Raw genomic sequence first — 17,061 nt, forward strand, 5'->3', positions numbered from 1 at the left:
AAGTCTAAATCTTTATTTTGGTACTTTTTCTTGTTTGATTGTGGCAAGTAGTCTTTGTTAGTGAAGCTGTGAGTTTCATCTTGTTTCTGCCAATATAAATGAAAACTACCCAGTGAGACATTTCTCACACCTAAAACAAGCAAAATAAAAGCTTGGTCTCCTTAAGGTGCAAAGGCAAGCACTGGAAACTTCTGCTCATATGGAGAATACTTCAGAATATAATGATAGAGAAAAGCAGGGGCAAAATATTTTGCAGCTATAAACACAGAAAAAACGGCTACTGTCATTCCTCATTTTTGGTGCCTGTCAAGTTACGATAAAAAAGCAATATTTTTATTACTGGCATCAGGAATATCTTCATCTTGAGACTTATATAAAAAAAAAAAAAACAAACCAAACTTTCAGATAACTGCTTTCCATGTTATTTTAATTTGGATTTTTTGGATGGATTTTTCCATCTTCCTCTGCTTAACAGTTTCATAATTTCTAGTATTTGTTGAGTATTCTAGAGGTTAGTGCTGGGTGTTTAAGGTGCTCTAGGCTGTATCAGTCTATTGCCTTACAAACACCTCAGAGGAACCACAAATGCTTTCATGGCTCATGCTGTTAATGCATTCTGTATAAATTCCTACTGTTGAGAAGTATAGTAAAAATAATATGAAGTATTAAATGTACCTCAAGTCAAATAATGTTGCTACTGTTTTGAAGTTAGGAAAAAGAAGCCCAGGAAGATACCTACTAAGGCACAGTCTTGACTATTGCTGTTAAGCACTGAAGCGGAAGAAATGAGTAATTTTGTTAATAAAAATATGGTATGATTATGATAATAACTAGAGTTTGGCTTGAAAGTCAAGCTGTTTTCCAGCAATTTATATGACATATTTGTCATAGTACTGCCTGAAGCATAGGTTGGCAGCCATTCTTCCTAGCTCCAAATGGTTGGTTACCATTACATCTCCCTTTGGCTGAAAGCCTACAGTGGACCACTAAATATGCTATTTCTAACTTGTGCTTGGATAAGCTGTAGTTGTCAACATGGGTGTTCAGGCAAAATATGCAGAAGGCAAAGTTCTGCAAGATGATGGCAGAACTCTGTCCTCTTTTGCTCACCTTAGAAAATTGTTATTTTTAGTCTTGAGCACGTGGATGACTTGGTCTATAGCACTGTGCAGACTGCTTTGCAGTGGGAGGAAAAGGGCTGGTAAGGAAAATTTCCCCAGGCTGGTTTACTCCTGGGGTTCCTGCTCTGTCAAGCTTTGTGCCCTATTGCCAAAGGGACCATCAGTTAATGATTTATTAACACTTATTTTCGTATGGGCCCATTTTTCAAAAGTTCTGTTTGCTGTCTGGGAAGTCTCTCTCTCAGCCATACTGCTGGAAATTACTAATTTTATGGTAGAGGCAGGCAATAAACCTTCAGAAGTGTTAAGGCAAACTTGCTGAGTGAGCCACAACTCAAGAAAACTAGAAATCTACAGTATACAAAGACATTTGTTTCTTCAGCTTGTGACCTGCAGCAGTGAAAGCAGTCCTGGGGAGGAAAGGTTTGTATTCATGTGGTGCTCCAGCTGCCCAGACAATGTGTTAGCTGAATAAACCAGAAAGGAAAGACAGTTCTTGAAAGATGTATTTGAATCTGAGGATCTAAGCCTTTTTTCATGGCTGCAGTGGCACAAAATGGGCCCAGGAATTTAGCCCATTCTCTCTTGCTAGAATAAATTATTCTTAGTGAGGTCTTGGGTCCCACAGCTAACCTGTTTATGGTTCTCAGTCTTTCTGATGGAAGCTAGTTTGGTTATGTTCCCACTCTGCTCTGGTTTATTTATGGTTTTTGTATATATCTGTATGTATCAGCTGCAGAAAAGAAACTCAGGGTAGCAATATTTGCTAGGGTTATAAGGCTAATTACATTGTTCATGCTATCTGCAAACTTCCCTTATAGAAGTTTAGAAGTGGGGTTGTGTAGGGCTATTTTTTGTTTGCTTTTTTTTTTTTTTTTTTTTTTTTTTTATTATGGTCCTTGAATGACACCATTTTACTATCATAACCCCCAGCTCCAGATGTGGCCATATAGGCAAAATTACCCTTCTAATGTAAAAATAATCTTTCTTGCAACAAGCTTTTCAATGGCAAAAGCCTTCTTGTCAATGTAAAAAGTATCTTCACAAAGTTCTTGCTGTTCTTGCCACAGTGGTGAAATTTATAACTCTTGAGCTGGTCTGTAGGAGGCAGTTCTCTGCTCTCAGATAATTTAGGGTGCTAACAGAAGTATCTCAAGCACTTGTTTATCTAGCATGACTTTCTCCAGTACTTTGGTTGTTTCACATAATGCTGGAGAAGAACCGAGTGCTCATGGGCCTTTCATACTCAAGTTAATGGGGCATCAATTTGTACCTCCTTATTTCCTGCCTTTGCTCTTTTGCCTACATATTTTACTTATATTTTCTTATGGGCTGAACATACGTTGCATTAAGGGTAGGAGTTTATGGAAACAGCAGCTCAAGGCTTTTTTCCCTCCCAGCTGAAAAAGAGTGAACAAAAACCAGAATCATTTAAAGAAATTGTAATGCAGTTGGAAGAAATACTCTTTAAAAATGTCACTGTTCATCTAGTAGACCTAGAAAAATTATAGGTTTTCTTAAGACTCATGTTTCTCTATGTTTACCTCTGCTCCTTCAAAGTAATGAGTAGTTTTTTTCTTTATCCTGTTCAAATTAAACACTCCTGTGCTGTCTGTCTTTGCCCCCATAGATGTGCCAGTCTGTCACACCACTCTGTTCTTCTGATTATCTGCTCTAGGCAGTTTTACTTTCAGAGCCTTAGCAAAGTTGTATGAAATATGTGAACAGCAGAGAAAGCCATCTGGGGTAGTGTGAGAAAGCCAAGTAACTTTTAGAAAGGTCAACGAAAACATTAACTCCTTGGTTGCTGTTATTTTATAAGTGGACTTGGTTTAAAATTCAGTCTTTGGACAGATGCTTGGTGTTTCTGTGCACCCTTGAGATGTGTGTCTTAAATAACTGGTATTTGTAGAGTCAAAGGATTTACACCTTCTGTGTGAGATTGAGGATTTCACAGGTGAGAAGCAGGGTCGGAGAGACTGGGCAACAAATAAATGACAGAATCAACAAATATCTGAGTTCTCTACACTTTCTAGGGTCTTTATTTGTTTGGTTTTCTTCCCTATGCAGCAAAAATAGGTGCTTTAAGTCCCTATGCCTGATTCTTCCAACTGTACATAAAAAAAATGCTAATTCAGAACAAATTACACAACCTGTAAATTACACAACTTTTTAAATCTTGGCTATTGCAGCTTTGTTTCTAGTTAAGGAAATTGTACCAATTGTGGTAGAACAATGAATATGTTCTCAGCAAAATACTGAAAAACTTATTTTAAAAAGCTTCAATTTAGCCATAGCTTAGATGATTATTTTTTAACTTTCATAATTTGATCCAGGAGATTCTTCCTGCCTGTCTTGGCTTATGGAGGCAGGTAATTTGCTTTTGCCCATCAAGTATTCTGGAGGCATAGAAACTTACTTTGATTCAACATCTCCAATTTTAAAATCCATTAAATATCAATTGTTTGATGACAAACACAGTATCTCTCCACATTTGAGGTCAGGCGAACAAACCCTAAATTCTGGGCACTGGCACTGCCACAAGTTTGTAGGGGAAATTGCTGGGATTTAGACTATTGTTCCTATTTACCAGCACTGCAGAGAGTAGCTACTCACAGTAGTATTGAAAATATTGGCATGAAGCCCTGGATCACTGAGGTCCACTGGAGTCCTACATGCAGGCTGAGTTTCCCATAGAAGGCATCCTGGTTTGGCCCAGGATAAGGCTGATTTTCTGTCCTGTAATTTTGCTTTCAGTTAAGTCTCATAAGTAGCTGCAATTACTGAAATTAACAGCAAGTTTCTCACTCAGTGTCTGCTTCTAGGACTGATAACACTTGATGTTCATAGCTACAGATAGGGAATGGTATGGAGAACCAAGGTCACTGCTTGGTTCTGAGGAACATTTCATGCTCCAGAAAGAGAGTAAAGGGGTCACAACTGCAATCCTCCTTTATGGAGGAGTGGACAAGACAAATGACCAAAATTGACCAAACAGAGTGTTCCATCCCATATGCATCCTACTTGGTGTAAATTTGAGGGATCACAAGGGTCAAACCTCTTCGCCTTCACTCTTCCCTTTGTGATGCAGCCTCATGTGCCAAAGCTCCCAAAATCCAGCCATTCTCCTTGCTCCAGAAAATGCAGTTTTGTAATTTATAATTTGGCTCCTGGAGATACAGCAGGATTTCCAGATGCTGCTAAAAATATGGTCCTTCAGTTTTTCATGGCATGTTAGAGTAGTAAAGTATATTTATAAGGGGTGTTTTTTCCTTTCCAGTTAAAATGTGCTACTTTTGAATTAAAGGAGGACAAGGCTTTTTTTCCCTTGATGCTTAGTGTAGAATAATGCTGAATTTCCATCATGTCTTGTACAGTTTGATGAAAACTTTCTTAAAAAATAGGAATTTTCTTAGGATTTCTTGCATCAGAAGGCTAGTGGGTGGTTGAAATTTTAACATAAGAAATAAATTATAAATATGTAATTTTTGTCACATCCCCAGTGATTTTTGGCAAAATCTTCTGTTCCTCAGTAGCTAGATAGTTTGAATCTGTTCTATTCCTGCCCTTACAAAATTATTTGAAAAAGCTACTTGTTGCCCTTGTAAGGCAAAATGGGTCTTACTGACACAAATTCAACTTTTTTTTTTTTTTTTCATGGAAATATACGTATCACTTTTTGCACCCAACTGACAATCCATTACTACTAAGAAGAATCAATCTATTTGGCTAAAACTTCTCAGTAAATTCAGCTCAGTAGCGTTCATGGTTAACTGGTCACTAAATTACTGCAGAGTAATCATGATGAAGATAGCAACTGGTTCTTTAATGCACTGTTTCTCAAAGCTTTTGAAGGTACAGGCTGCTTCTGATCAATCTTTGAAGGCCTCAATAGTGGTTAGGTTTTTGGGAGATTTGTTTTTTTCTAGCACTTCAGAGCCTCCTTTGAATCCTGTTGGGATCCACAGTTTGAAATAAACAGTGCTTTAAAACCAGTTTCTGGTGGACAGCTTCCACCAGAGGTTACTGCTATGAAGAAAGAGCTTCTTGATAACAGTTTATTAGTTTTTGTGTTTTTCAAAACTTTTTTCCTGAGTAACTTCAAGCACTTAGCTTCACAATAACTGTAATACACAATTTAAGCTGTTATCCTACAACTGAATGAGAACATAAAATTCACTAAATCAGGAGAGATTTAATTTTTGTTTTACTGAAATAGGACTGTTGTCTGCATGGAAGCTTTCTGTGTTGCAAGCAGAAGAGAATTAAATTCCTGAGAAGCATTGTTATCTTGCAGTTGTAAAGTTGTAAAACAAACAAATGTCAAACACAGTACCCCAGAAAGGGCATAGGGCCTTAAAAATAGGACCAAAAAAAAAAAAAAAAAAAAAAAAGCCTAGCAGCTTGCTGGTAACTTAGGTTGTGTGATTAAAGAAGGCAACTTTTAAACAAGGATACTTTTGCATGAATCATCCCTGTAAGAACTTAATGAACTTGGATTATACTGATACAAGACTGTTGTATATACTGTCAGCTTCTTAAAATGATGTTAGTGACAGAGATGTGAGGTAGTAGTACTAATAATACTAAGAGAACATTATGCTGAACATCCCACCATGAAGTACAAGGCAGGTGACATACAATTCACTGAGAAATATATTGATATTAGCAGATAAAAAAACTGTGTTTGAGTTCAGGTTGTTCTCAGAATTATTTTTCCAACATGAGATTTCTGATATCTGTCATTTGGTTCTTTGTTTATTTATTTCATTTTACCAAATGAAGATAGTTAGTATGATACTGGATACTTTGCCTTTTGAAAGGGCCTACTTGGATTTTGCAATATAGTGTATTAAACTTTCATCTGTTTCTGCTCTGTAACCTTATGGTGTTCTCTAGTTCTTAGTGAGACCTCTTGAAGAAAGAACCTTAAAAAAGAAACAGGCATTTAACTGTACAGGAGATGGCAACAGATTGTTGGAGGAAAAGGTAATTTCCCAGCCTTTACTTCAAAGTGCACTTCAAATCACTCGGTCCTGAGGTACTGAAGGTGCTTTCTAAGATGTAAATGCCCCATCTCTGACTTCTTGGCCTGGATTTTCTCTGGTGCAGAGCATTCCTATGTATGCTAACTTAAGATATACTACAAAATTGGACTTTGGGATCAATTCTCAAGCAAGGAATGTAATTCAGAGCAACTGTTTGATATCTCTTTCTGAGATATCTGTGCTAGTATCTCAAAAGTGCCAGACACAAAATATCTAAATGGGAAGACCTGTGGATGCTGTTTTGATGACTAACCCTACGTGTTTACCCATAAAGTGAGATGCAATGTGTATGAAAGTAAGAGCAATAAGCTTACCTCAAGGGTAGGTAGATTGTAAGTACCTAACACTTTTTTCCCCCTTTAATTTTTGAGATCCATATCCCAGCCATCTTATTCTCTAGCTGCTGATGTCTGGTTTATCCAAAAGCAGAAAACTAATTTTACACTAAATAATTTTCGGGGTGAAATTCTAACACGATTGCTTTCAATGGCAAAATTCCCACAGAGTTCTGCGTGGGCAGAAATGTGCCTCATATTAATTCTGCTTTTGTCTGAGTGCATTACTGGTTCTCTATTCTGCCATCTTAGGAAATAATTTGTTTCAGCTTTAAATGACCATAGAGAAGCTTTTTACAGTTGATTTAAAGGTTGACTAAGGCTTGGAATTTTAACTCTATGATTTTCCATTAGTTTGGTCATGCTATAATATACAGCATACCACGTGTATAGAATAAAATGCCACTTACCTAGCGTTGGATCATACTCCCAGATGAACCGCTTGGTCAGGAAGCGTACGACGAGAGCTGGAGGAGCAAAAAGGTTCTAGGTGAGATGCACAAGCCATCAACTCATATGGTTTTTAAAGCTCTCTCAGAAAACTCTTCTGTGTGAATGGGCATGTAGCAGCTCCCCTGAACAGTGAGCAGAATTCAGCCTTGCTTATTGTTAAGGTCTTTTCACTGTCACCCTCTTTACACTTTTAGAGGGGAAAAAAAAAACAAACCACAAAACCAAAACCCTTTAAAGCATTAATCATTTACCCATGTAAAAGTTCAGGACAAAGTATACCAGGAGGCTTTAAATGGCAATGGCTAACTTTTTTTCCACTTTTTGTGGTATGCTTTGTTTTTTATGTATGGGGTTTTTTTGGTTTGGTTTATTTTTTGGTTTTTGGGTGTTGTTGGGGTTTTTTTTTTTACCATTAAAAAGCCAAAACACCACCATTTACAGTTCTATGAGCAGATGAGCTTTGAAAAAAACCACTATTTTAAATGCTTTAGATTTTCCATAACCAGTGGAAAAAGTGTTGGCAACCTTTTTACCAGGATGCTTTAAAGATTCAAAAGTAGGGGTGTTCAAAATAATTTAATTCTCAAACGTCTCTCGTTCAGATTTTTAACCCTGTAAGGTTAAAAGTTAACATATAACTGGCTAATTAGCTCCCTTCTCTGTTCTGGCCTTCCTTCCTTGCAACAATTTATCTACCATGTTTTGCCTACTTGCCACTTGAAGTGATCAGCTATAATGTTTTAAACTAGTGGTCAACAAATGCTATTAATGAGTTTGCAGAAGTAGAAAAAAGCTTTCGATTTTGAAGTACTGGATAACTTGTTCTCAGATTCAGTTTATGGGCTAAGATATTGCTGCTTATGTCCTTTTATTTAATTTTTTTTATTAGTCCATCCCCTTCAAAAAACACATATAAAGGCTTTTCCAGGATATTGATTATGTTCTAATTTAAAACTAAGCAGTGTCTTGAATTTTTAGTGATGAAAATGAAGTCTTTACCACTGTCAATTATTAAAAATCCTTTCTGAATTTCCAAAATGGAGCTAGAGATATGACTTCACTAGTTACGATTGCAGTGATTTCAGCTATAGGAAAAGTCTTCCTAGCCATCAGCCTAACAAGATCCATTTTTCATATTTGGTCATGACTCTCCTCTAGTTTCTAGTAAAATACACAGCATGTTCCTTTTTATTTCGTCTTATTTCTGTCTTTTTGCATTTTGACTGGGATAGTGATGCATGGTAAATTTCTCCAATCATAGAAGAGTCCTTATAATCTTCTCTTTCAAGATAAGGTTTAAAACAATGCTTTCTTCTTTCATAGCTGTACTCTGAAGGAGAAGCAGTGATGTGCTGCCTGTATTGCAGGTATTGCAATATTGCCTGTGTTGCTTGACCCTCTGCCTGGACTTGGAGTAGCTAATGAGGAAACAGAAAAGTGAGAGGAGTTGGGGAGTTGAGTCCAGCTTTTTTCATTTTTAAATGTGGTCCACTTGGTCTTCATACCTGTAGGTGGAAACTTTTATGGAGAGGAGGGTCAAAGTGATGAAGGGGCCTGGAAGAAATGTTTTCAAATAGTAGTGAGCAGCAGCTTTGGGAACAAGGGAGAAGAGCTGATTTTTGGGGTCAGTCGAAATGAAGGAAGTAAGAAGCTGACAAGTGATAAGAAGGACAGGTAGAACTGGACTGAAGCTGCTGAGATGAGCCTGGGAGAAGAGAGGTGCAGCTGTGTACAGAGTACAACAGAGGTGAAGAATAAGAGGTCACAGATATAATCTCTGGTGAGAAGGGGAGAATCATCTTCAGCAGGGAGGCTTGTATGCCAAAAAAACAATTCCATAAGCAAAAGAGAGCTGAAGAAAGGGAAAAAAGGGTGGGAGGCTGCTGCAATGCATAGGGCAGGATGGAAATCAGTGTCCCTCACTGCCTGGTCTCAGTGGGGAGCACAGCAAGCCCAGTAAGTTGCTTGTGAGGCTCATCTGGTAAAAAAGTACTTGTATAAGGCTTGCTTGGGCCCAGTGAAGGGAGGAAAAGGCCACCTTAGCACAGCCCTGCTGCTGTTCCCCTGCTGAGTGGGGAAATATCAGCTTCAGAGCCATATACTCTGTGCCAGTTCTGGGCCTGCACATTCTGGGGGCTGTGTGGAGCTGCAGTTCCTGCAGGGCTCACTCTGCTCAGCCTCCCTGCTTCTGGCCTGGCTGTGATTCCCTCAAAATACTCCCTTCCTGGCAATGATCACAGCCCTTCCTATGAAGCTTTTCTCTTAAAAGGCTGAAAATCAGCAGCTGCATTTCGCAGATTTCAACTTGAGATTCTTTTGATCCAGTATCTGCCCTGCTTATGACTATTGCAAACTATGTTGGATGGGGAATGCCTTCATTTTTACCTCATTAGGGTTGCTTAGCAGATAGGCCCCTGCCACCCAGTGAAGTATTACATCAATGTAGGTTACTTTACTACGTGATTCGAGTGAAAACACTCGATGAAAGAGGGGCTGGGAAGGGCATCCAAGTGCTTGGGCTGTCAGTCTGGAGACCAGCTTGCTGGCTTGTGCTTCCTGCCCAAGCCATGATCCCCCTAGAGCAGGGCTATTACTATGAAGCCATTTTGTTTATATTGAGCTCCCTCCCTGCCAGATTACATCACTTTTGTTTTAGTAAAATAACTTCTGCCAGCAGAAAACTCAGGAGTGAGGACATTAGAAATTCATTACGCTTAAGAGCATTCAGATTTCTGCTGCTGGCATAAATGACACTTTGGGCAAAACAACAAAGTTTCCTTGTGTCCTTAGCAGAGCTGCATAGAAAGAGCTGAAATGGGCATTACTGCCTTCTCACCTCTGCAAAGCTATTATGCACCCACTTTGACCTGTCAGTCTTTTTTAGACAGGCTTCACTCTACTGCTAAAAATAAGCCCCAAATAACCCAACACACTAGAAAAAAAAAAAAAAAAAATCCAAATGCTGGGTTTTGATTCAAAATAACAACGAGGTTGAGAATGTCTGAAACACGTTGTTTTCTGATTAAACTAGGTGACTAATTTCATATTAAAATGACCATTTCCAGTGCTCAATAGAAGAGGAACCATGTTTCGAAGCAGGCAAGATTCAGATTGGTGCAGTACTTAACAGGAGTGAATTTCATAGTCCCTCCACTGAGCCTGGTCCAGGCTCTTCCCAGAACACTTACTGCTTGTGAAATACAAGAACTTTCAGGCTTAGAAGGAAAGAATCTCCAACAAACTGCAATTTGGATTCCCACTCTGCTTTTCAGAGACATGACCATTACCTAAAGGAATTGATGTAATGTCCCAGCAAAGGAAGAACAGACTCATGTCTCTTTCTGTCTTTCCTTAAACCCTCCATTCCAAGTCAGCTGTTGTGTACAGGCTTTAAATTAGGGTAGAACTTGGCCCATGGCTTTCATTCACTCATGTTTAAACCTTCTGCTTTAGAAGTTATTCTTGGAGAAGAAGCATTACTATCTGTCAAAAGCATCTGCAGTGTAACTCCACTGAGGACAATGAAGTTATATCAGGAATTAACTTGGCATATAAACTGAGATTATCAGCCACCTAATTACTCAATTCCTTTGAGAATACTGTGGCTGAATCCCTTAGCTTTAAAAATCTCAGTCCATATATTTTGGAACATTTGGATTTTTGATGGGGTTTTTCTTCTTCCTTTATATAGTTGTTTGGATTTTGTAACATATGCATGCTCTGGCTAAATTTACAATCTGCCTGAATACAGATCTTCATGAACACGTTATTGTTTCAGCCAATGTAAGATGAGCTTTTGGGGAAGAATGGAATCAGGGTTTTGTTTGAAAAACTTCCCCTTCCACAAAAGCTATAGAGTTCAAAGTTACTCTGAGAAAAATACCATTTCTCCCTAGTTAAATAATTGGATCATGACTCTTTTATGCCATGCAAATTTTCAGCTATTAAAATGGTCTGAAAGTAGTCCCATTATTGAATTTATCAAAAAGTCCATTACTGCTGCTATGATGATGTCTCATCAGTAACCTATACTTGGCAGGAGACACTAGAGTGGTTAAAACAGAAGATTATAATGATCAAAACGCACTTCCACAAGTTAAGTTTGGGGTTGTTTTTTGTTGTTTTTGTTTTGGTTTGGTTTTTTTAATGCATGTTTTTGTTAAGAGAGTTCATCCCCCATCCACCCTCTTGGAGGCTCCTCGTGTATCAGAATTCCAGCCTGTGGGATGGCTGTGCCCCAGGATTCTGGCATGCCATGTGCTGCCTCCTTAAGCAGCTCTGTGCCCAGCTCTGAGGGGTAATGGTTTGATTTAAAGGCACTACCATGAGAATTTTATCTGTTCCTGAAAGAACAGGTTGTTTGGAAGCAGAAACTTCTAGTGCTGAGTGCTTTTCTGATCCTGGTGCATCATAGAAGTACAAATGCAGTCATCACTTCTGGCTCCAAATCCATGGGCCTAGGACTGACTCAGTTTTGACAGTATCTCTACCAATTCAGTGATGTGGGGATGTAGGAGTGGTGAGTGAGGCATCAACAGGAGGTTCCTCTGCCTTTCCTCTTCTCTTGGGTTGCTCACTGTAGTCACTTCTGATGCTAAGACCTAAAGTGCTTGTAGTAAATTAGAAGGTAAATGTCATGGAGCAAAAAAGGAGATTGGTTGATATCTCTCTTCAGAAGTGAACTATTCAGAGGAAATGACCTGGTATAGTTGGGTGATTTTTCTGTGACAGCACAGTGAGGTTCTCCACTGGTTGATGATACAAATATTAAAAGTATGTGTCCTGGTTTGGGCCAGGATAAAGGTGATTTTCTGTCTTGTACTTTTGCTTTTAGCTAAGTCTCTTGTAAGTAGTTGCACTTGCTGAAATTAAGAGCAAGTTTCTCAGACAGTGTGTGTTTCTAGGACTGATAACACTTGATGTTTATAGTTACTGCTAAAGACTGGTGTGCAGAGCTAAGGACACTGCTCAGCCCTGAGGAAAACATAAAGAGGTCCCACCTGCAGCCCTCCTTTGGGGAGGAACGGACAAGATAGATGCCAGAATTGACCAAACAGAGTATTCCATCCCATATACGTCATCCTCAGTATAAATTTGAGGGATCACGAGGGCCAAGCCAGATTTCCTGCTTCCAGCTTCCAGCTGCCTGCCCTTCCTGCCTTTCCTTCTTCCCTTCCTTCACCCGGCATCCTGGAAGGATTCTGTCTGTTCATCTGCCTGTGGTCCTGATCCGTGCCAGCCCTTATCTGTATGTTCCTGCCTCCAGTTCCCAACTGCTGCCAACTCCAGGAGTCCAGCCTGGACTTTCCCAGGGCTGCCCTGCAGCCTTGGTGGTGACGTGAGAGCTATTGGGGGAAAGGAGGGAGGAATGTGGTATCCATTTTCTTGTATATTTGTATATATTTATTAATTTTTCCTATTTATCATTACTGTTTCATTAAAGTTGTGTAGTTTAGTTTCCAACCCATAAGTCTCTCTCCCTTATTCTCTCTCCTTTCTTATAAGGGAGGAGAGAGAGATTAATAGAGAGCGTCTGTTACTCGGTTTAATTGCTGGGCCAGTGTTAAACCGTGACAGTATGGATACTTTTATATATAAGTCTCAATTAAATATGAAAATTTAAAATATTTTCATATATACTGTATAACGTGCATAACTATATATATACAGCTGTTTACACATATATATACACACTGTATAGTAGTAAATGCAGAGTAGGATTGGACAGCTATGTGATGAAATGTGTTGCTCTTGCCTTTCAGGAGATTATATTACTTAGTATAATATAAACCTTTTTTCTTCAGTGGTAATGATGTAGACTTCAGTGCTGACTAAAATTTCAGCACTAAAAATCATAAATTTCTTTTTGTTCTGGTAGGCTGTAAAGGGACTTGAATACCTGTCTCAAATCTCTGTCTTAATCCCCAGAGAAAGATCATGTTCTAAACCAACATCCCATGTTCAAGTATTTCAAAACCACTAACATTCTTCAAATATAAAAATTAAGCAGTGGACTTTGCATTTATCTTTACAGTAAATAATATTTTACATGTTGAATATGCACATAACAGGACTCAAAGCTGCTTCAGATGCTAATTCAGTAGGATGTTCAATAAAATGTTAATAATAAACCTTCTTTTGGCAAGTTGTTTGGATGGACTGTGCTACTATGGAAGACATAGAGACCTCAGAACTACTCGTCCCTGGTTTTAGTGGTCTTCATCAGGGCATTCATCCCTTTGCCTCACTAAATGTCAGTGTGATATGTTTAATTTTTAATATTGCTGTCACTTTTTAGTTTCTACTACCAAGTTCTAGCGAGTCTTTCTTGTGTTTGTGTGAATTCCAGTTTATCTCAGGTGTAACTGCATTTTACTGGCAAGTACCTGATTTTAGAAGCTTTTGAGTGAAAAGGGTCTGGAGGTAACTTGTTGCCAGGAGTTCATTTGAAATCTCAACTGTTTTAACAGCAGACTTGAAGAAATCACTACATCAGATTATTTTACAAGCACATTTTAATTGCAAGGAAGGAAGTAAACAACAGCTTGTGGTGCTTTTATCATAGCATGCCCATTAGTTTACCTTTGCTGCCTCTGAGAATCAAGATAGAAATAATCTACTTCCATGCAATGAAACTAATCCTTGCAGGTATTCATGAAATGGAAAGGTGAGCCATCCATTTCCCAGCTTGTGCAAGGGTAAGTGCTCTACCTGTGTTCACACTCATTTCCAGGGTGACTGCTCTCTTGCTCACCAACCAGACCACGTTTGGGCTTTCCAGTCTTGTGGGGTGCTGCCTGCCTGCATGTGCCTGGCCACGGGGTCTCATGGATGCTGCAGCTCTTCTGCAACATTGAGCTGTGCCCGGTCCTGCTTCTGTAGGTTTACAGCTTTTGGCACAAATTGAGCCCAATGCTAAAGCATTGGGAGTATCTCCTTTCACTGACAGAGATGTCTGGCCCTCAGGTTAGAGGCAACATTTCCTCCAACTCAGAGGCTGGGGAGAAAGTGATCAAGAATTGGAATGGGCTGCCCTGGGAAGTGGTGGATTCTCCATCCCTGGAGATATTTCAAAAGAGACTGGATGTGGCACTCAGTGCCATGGTCTGGGAACTGCAGCGGTAGTGGATCAAGGGTTGGACTTGATGATCTCTGAGGTCCCTTCCAACCCAGCCAATTCTATGATTCTATGATTCTATGAAAGCAAACTTGGCACAGATGTGGCACAGAGGAATGAAGGCACTTTTAGTACTGAATAGGGAAAATACAGTTGTTTGTCAGAATCTTTGATTATAGCCACATCCTAATGTTAATAGCAGGAAGCGTTTCTTGTCTGGCTTCTGACATGATAATTTCACAATAAAAGAACTCACTGTATATTCATCTGGGATAGTCTACTGTGAAATTAACAAAATACATGGTATAATAGCCATTCATCCTATTGCCACTGAACAGATTTCTTTGTAGTAATGCTCTGCCCATTGCCTTCAGCGCAAGATCCTTTTTTTTTCCCAACAGCTGCTGCATATGGAATACAAGCAGGAGGCTTAATTTATATTTATCCTACTCCATAATGTATTGCTCCACTGTAAGGTGGTTTATTTCATAGGTGTCCTCTCATATAAAAGATAAACTACCAGACTGGGGTGTCTAATGGTTTTGATCATTTGAGGCAAGCAGTGTGTAATAGCCATACTTGTAGCAGTTCTTCTGTCTTGACTTCATTGTATAACTTGTTATGTCCTCCTTCTGTGAAGACTAAACTTTCTGGTGTGCTATTACTAACACATATGGTTTTCCAAAACATTGTTAATGGTAACACCTCCAGATGTTTGTGTGTGAGAGACACAGTATATTTATAAAGGAGTTGCAGAGCAAGTCTTAGAGGTGAAATCACACAAATAACTGTTGCTTTTTCAGATGACTGACTCGGTAAGGTTTAAGTTTGCCCCTGGGCAAAGTAGGGTCGGATTTTCAGTATAAAATTTTGACATAAAACCACTCCCTCCATCTTAAGCTGAAAAATAAAATAAAAATACTTATTTGAGAGAAAACTGAAAAATAGAGTATTTTCAGAAGAAAGAACGAGTGGAAAACTTTTTTTCCTTTAACAATTCAGTACTTCATTAAGACAATGACAAGATGACAATGGGCTGTAGATTTTTTTGTATTTTTCTCCCAGTTTTGACTGGAGAAAATATCCAACTCTTCTTTTTGTCAAATTAGTTTGTCGTCTTAAAGAAGGTAAAAGAAAGAAAGGAAATTAAGGAGCAAATTTTATAATACTTTAGATGACAGGGTGATCTTCTGGTTATTGTCAAAGCATTTTTGTATGAATTAATTTTTGTTGGAAAATACACTTTGAACAGGCTATTTTTTGGAAGGAAGATAGGGGGTTTGGGGGGGTTTTGTGTGTCGGGGGGAGTTGGGTTTTTTTGTTTGGTTTTTGGTTGGATGGGTTGTTTTTTTTTCAGATGAAATGCCTAAATACCTTGTGTTCAAAGATCCCATCAGTTAGGAAATGCAAGTTTAAAACAAACCAAATCTCATACAACTCCATTTTTTTTCTTTTACTCACTGCAGTGTTATTTTGTATTCCACTGGAGAAACATGTGGGACTAAATTGTGGGGTGTTTAACCAGATGCCAATGGGGACATGGCAAAAATCTTGGCTGTAGCATCAGTCAGCTCCTCAGCTCCAGCTGATCTCTGTTTACTGGAAAGGTTCAAAGTTGGTTTTGTTCTGCCAGGCCTGAGCCTGCTTAGAGATGCAGACAAGATGAGCTACTTGGGTGATGATTGTGAGAGGAAGGTTATCTATTTTGGAGCTGACTTGTGCTGCTCCTTGACAGTGTGGAGTTGCTGCCTCATTCTCTGCCAGTGCAGAGGAAAGAAGCTGCATCAGCACAGAAGGAAGCATCCCCAGTGCAGGAGGGGGGATTTTAATTTTTTTTTTCCTTTTAATATGGTTCACTGCAAGTTTTTTTGTTGCTGGTTTTAGCAATTTCATGGGAAGTTGAGGTGTTTTTCTTGTTGTTTGGATTTTTTGTGGGTTTTGTTTCTTTTTTATTTAAGACTCTCTTATCAGCTCATGCTCTGATCACTGTTCTCTTTCACTTTGCATGTTCAGAAGGCAAGAAATGAATAGGAGGAACTGGAAGAAAGGGGAGAAAAGTGAAGTTGCCTTATTAGAGAAGTTTGACATGTTCTGAGACATCTGTGGACCCCTTTCTCAGAGAGTGGGGGAGGGAGCACAGTCTCATGCCCAAAGGAGGTGAAAAAATTTTCCCAGCAAAGTAAAACTCCTGCTCTGTGTGAATCCTTGCTTAGGGTAGGGACTGGTCCACAAGGTCCAGCTGTTATATGAGAGTATCATCGCTGCCAGAAGCAACCTGGCCATAAATCCTTACCCCTGCCTAAGGGGATTGTAGTGGGAATGAGCTCAGTGAATCATTTTGCCTCATGCTGGGGTAAGGGCTTGATAATTCGGGGAGCTGGCTGAAGTTTGACCATCTTACTGACTGCTGTTCTTATCAGGAGCAAAAGACATTTTGTTTCATATGGTATATCCTGGAAAGTCACAACTCTTTTGCTGCTAGGCTGAAGACTTAGTGAACTCTAAATGCTTAAAAACAGGGTTTTATCATGTCCTGGTGAGTCAGCCTGAATGAGAGAGCAGTTAGCATTCTGTGAGCAAGGCCCCTGCTATTAATGCTCTATCACTCCGTATTTGTAACCTTCATGATGGCAAAAGGTAGCACTGTTGTGAAAGTGCATTGCTGTGTTTCATTGTCTCTATAGATCAGCACAAATGCTAACCAGAAATGGCATAAAGCATTCCTTCTTTTCTTGTTTGCCTCAGAAACCCAGTGATGTAAGAGGATGCAGGGCTCCCTATTGACTTTTGGTATACAGCACTGGCTGTTCCTATGTGGTCTGAGCTGGAACATACTATCACCCTCAGCCTAATGAATAATTTTCTCTTTTTAAGTCTGTGTGTTCTTTATCAGATGAGACTACAGCTTGCATCAAATGAAAAGCAAGCCATTCCCTGGCTTTATTTCGGTTCTTTTTACATGCACACTCTCCTTTCTGGCTTTGGCT

The 17,061-nt window shown here is 39.2% G+C and overlaps 1 protein-coding gene and 1 long non-coding RNA gene across 5 annotated transcripts in view; one reads left to right on the forward strand and one right to left on the reverse strand.

Moving 5' to 3' along the window:
• The window catches only part of LOC139791141 (uncharacterized), a 47,540-nt gene extending 31,151 nt beyond the window's left edge, over positions 1-16,389 (forward strand). For both annotated transcript variants that reach the window (XR_011723782.1, XR_011723783.1), the window contains one exon: positions 16,088-16,389. This is a non-coding gene — a long non-coding RNA (uncharacterized lncRNA). The remainder of the gene's footprint in view (positions 1-16,087) is intronic.
• RERG (RAS like estrogen regulated growth inhibitor) overlaps positions 1-17,061 on the reverse strand; it is a 103,849-nt gene that overhangs the window by 10,599 nt on the left and 76,189 nt on the right. For all 3 annotated transcript variants that reach the window (XM_071732990.1, XM_071732989.1, XM_071732991.1), the window contains exon 3: positions 6,915-6,971. In XM_071732990.1, coding sequence (XP_071589091.1) covers positions 6,915-6,971 — 57 coding nt within the window. The remainder of the gene's footprint in view (positions 1-6,914; positions 6,972-17,061) is intronic.

This window comes from Heliangelus exortis, chromosome 1 (assembly GCF_036169615.1).
Source record: "Heliangelus exortis chromosome 1, bHelExo1.hap1, whole genome shotgun sequence".
Classification (NCBI taxonomy): Eukaryota; Metazoa; Chordata; class Aves; order Apodiformes; family Trochilidae; genus Heliangelus; species Heliangelus exortis.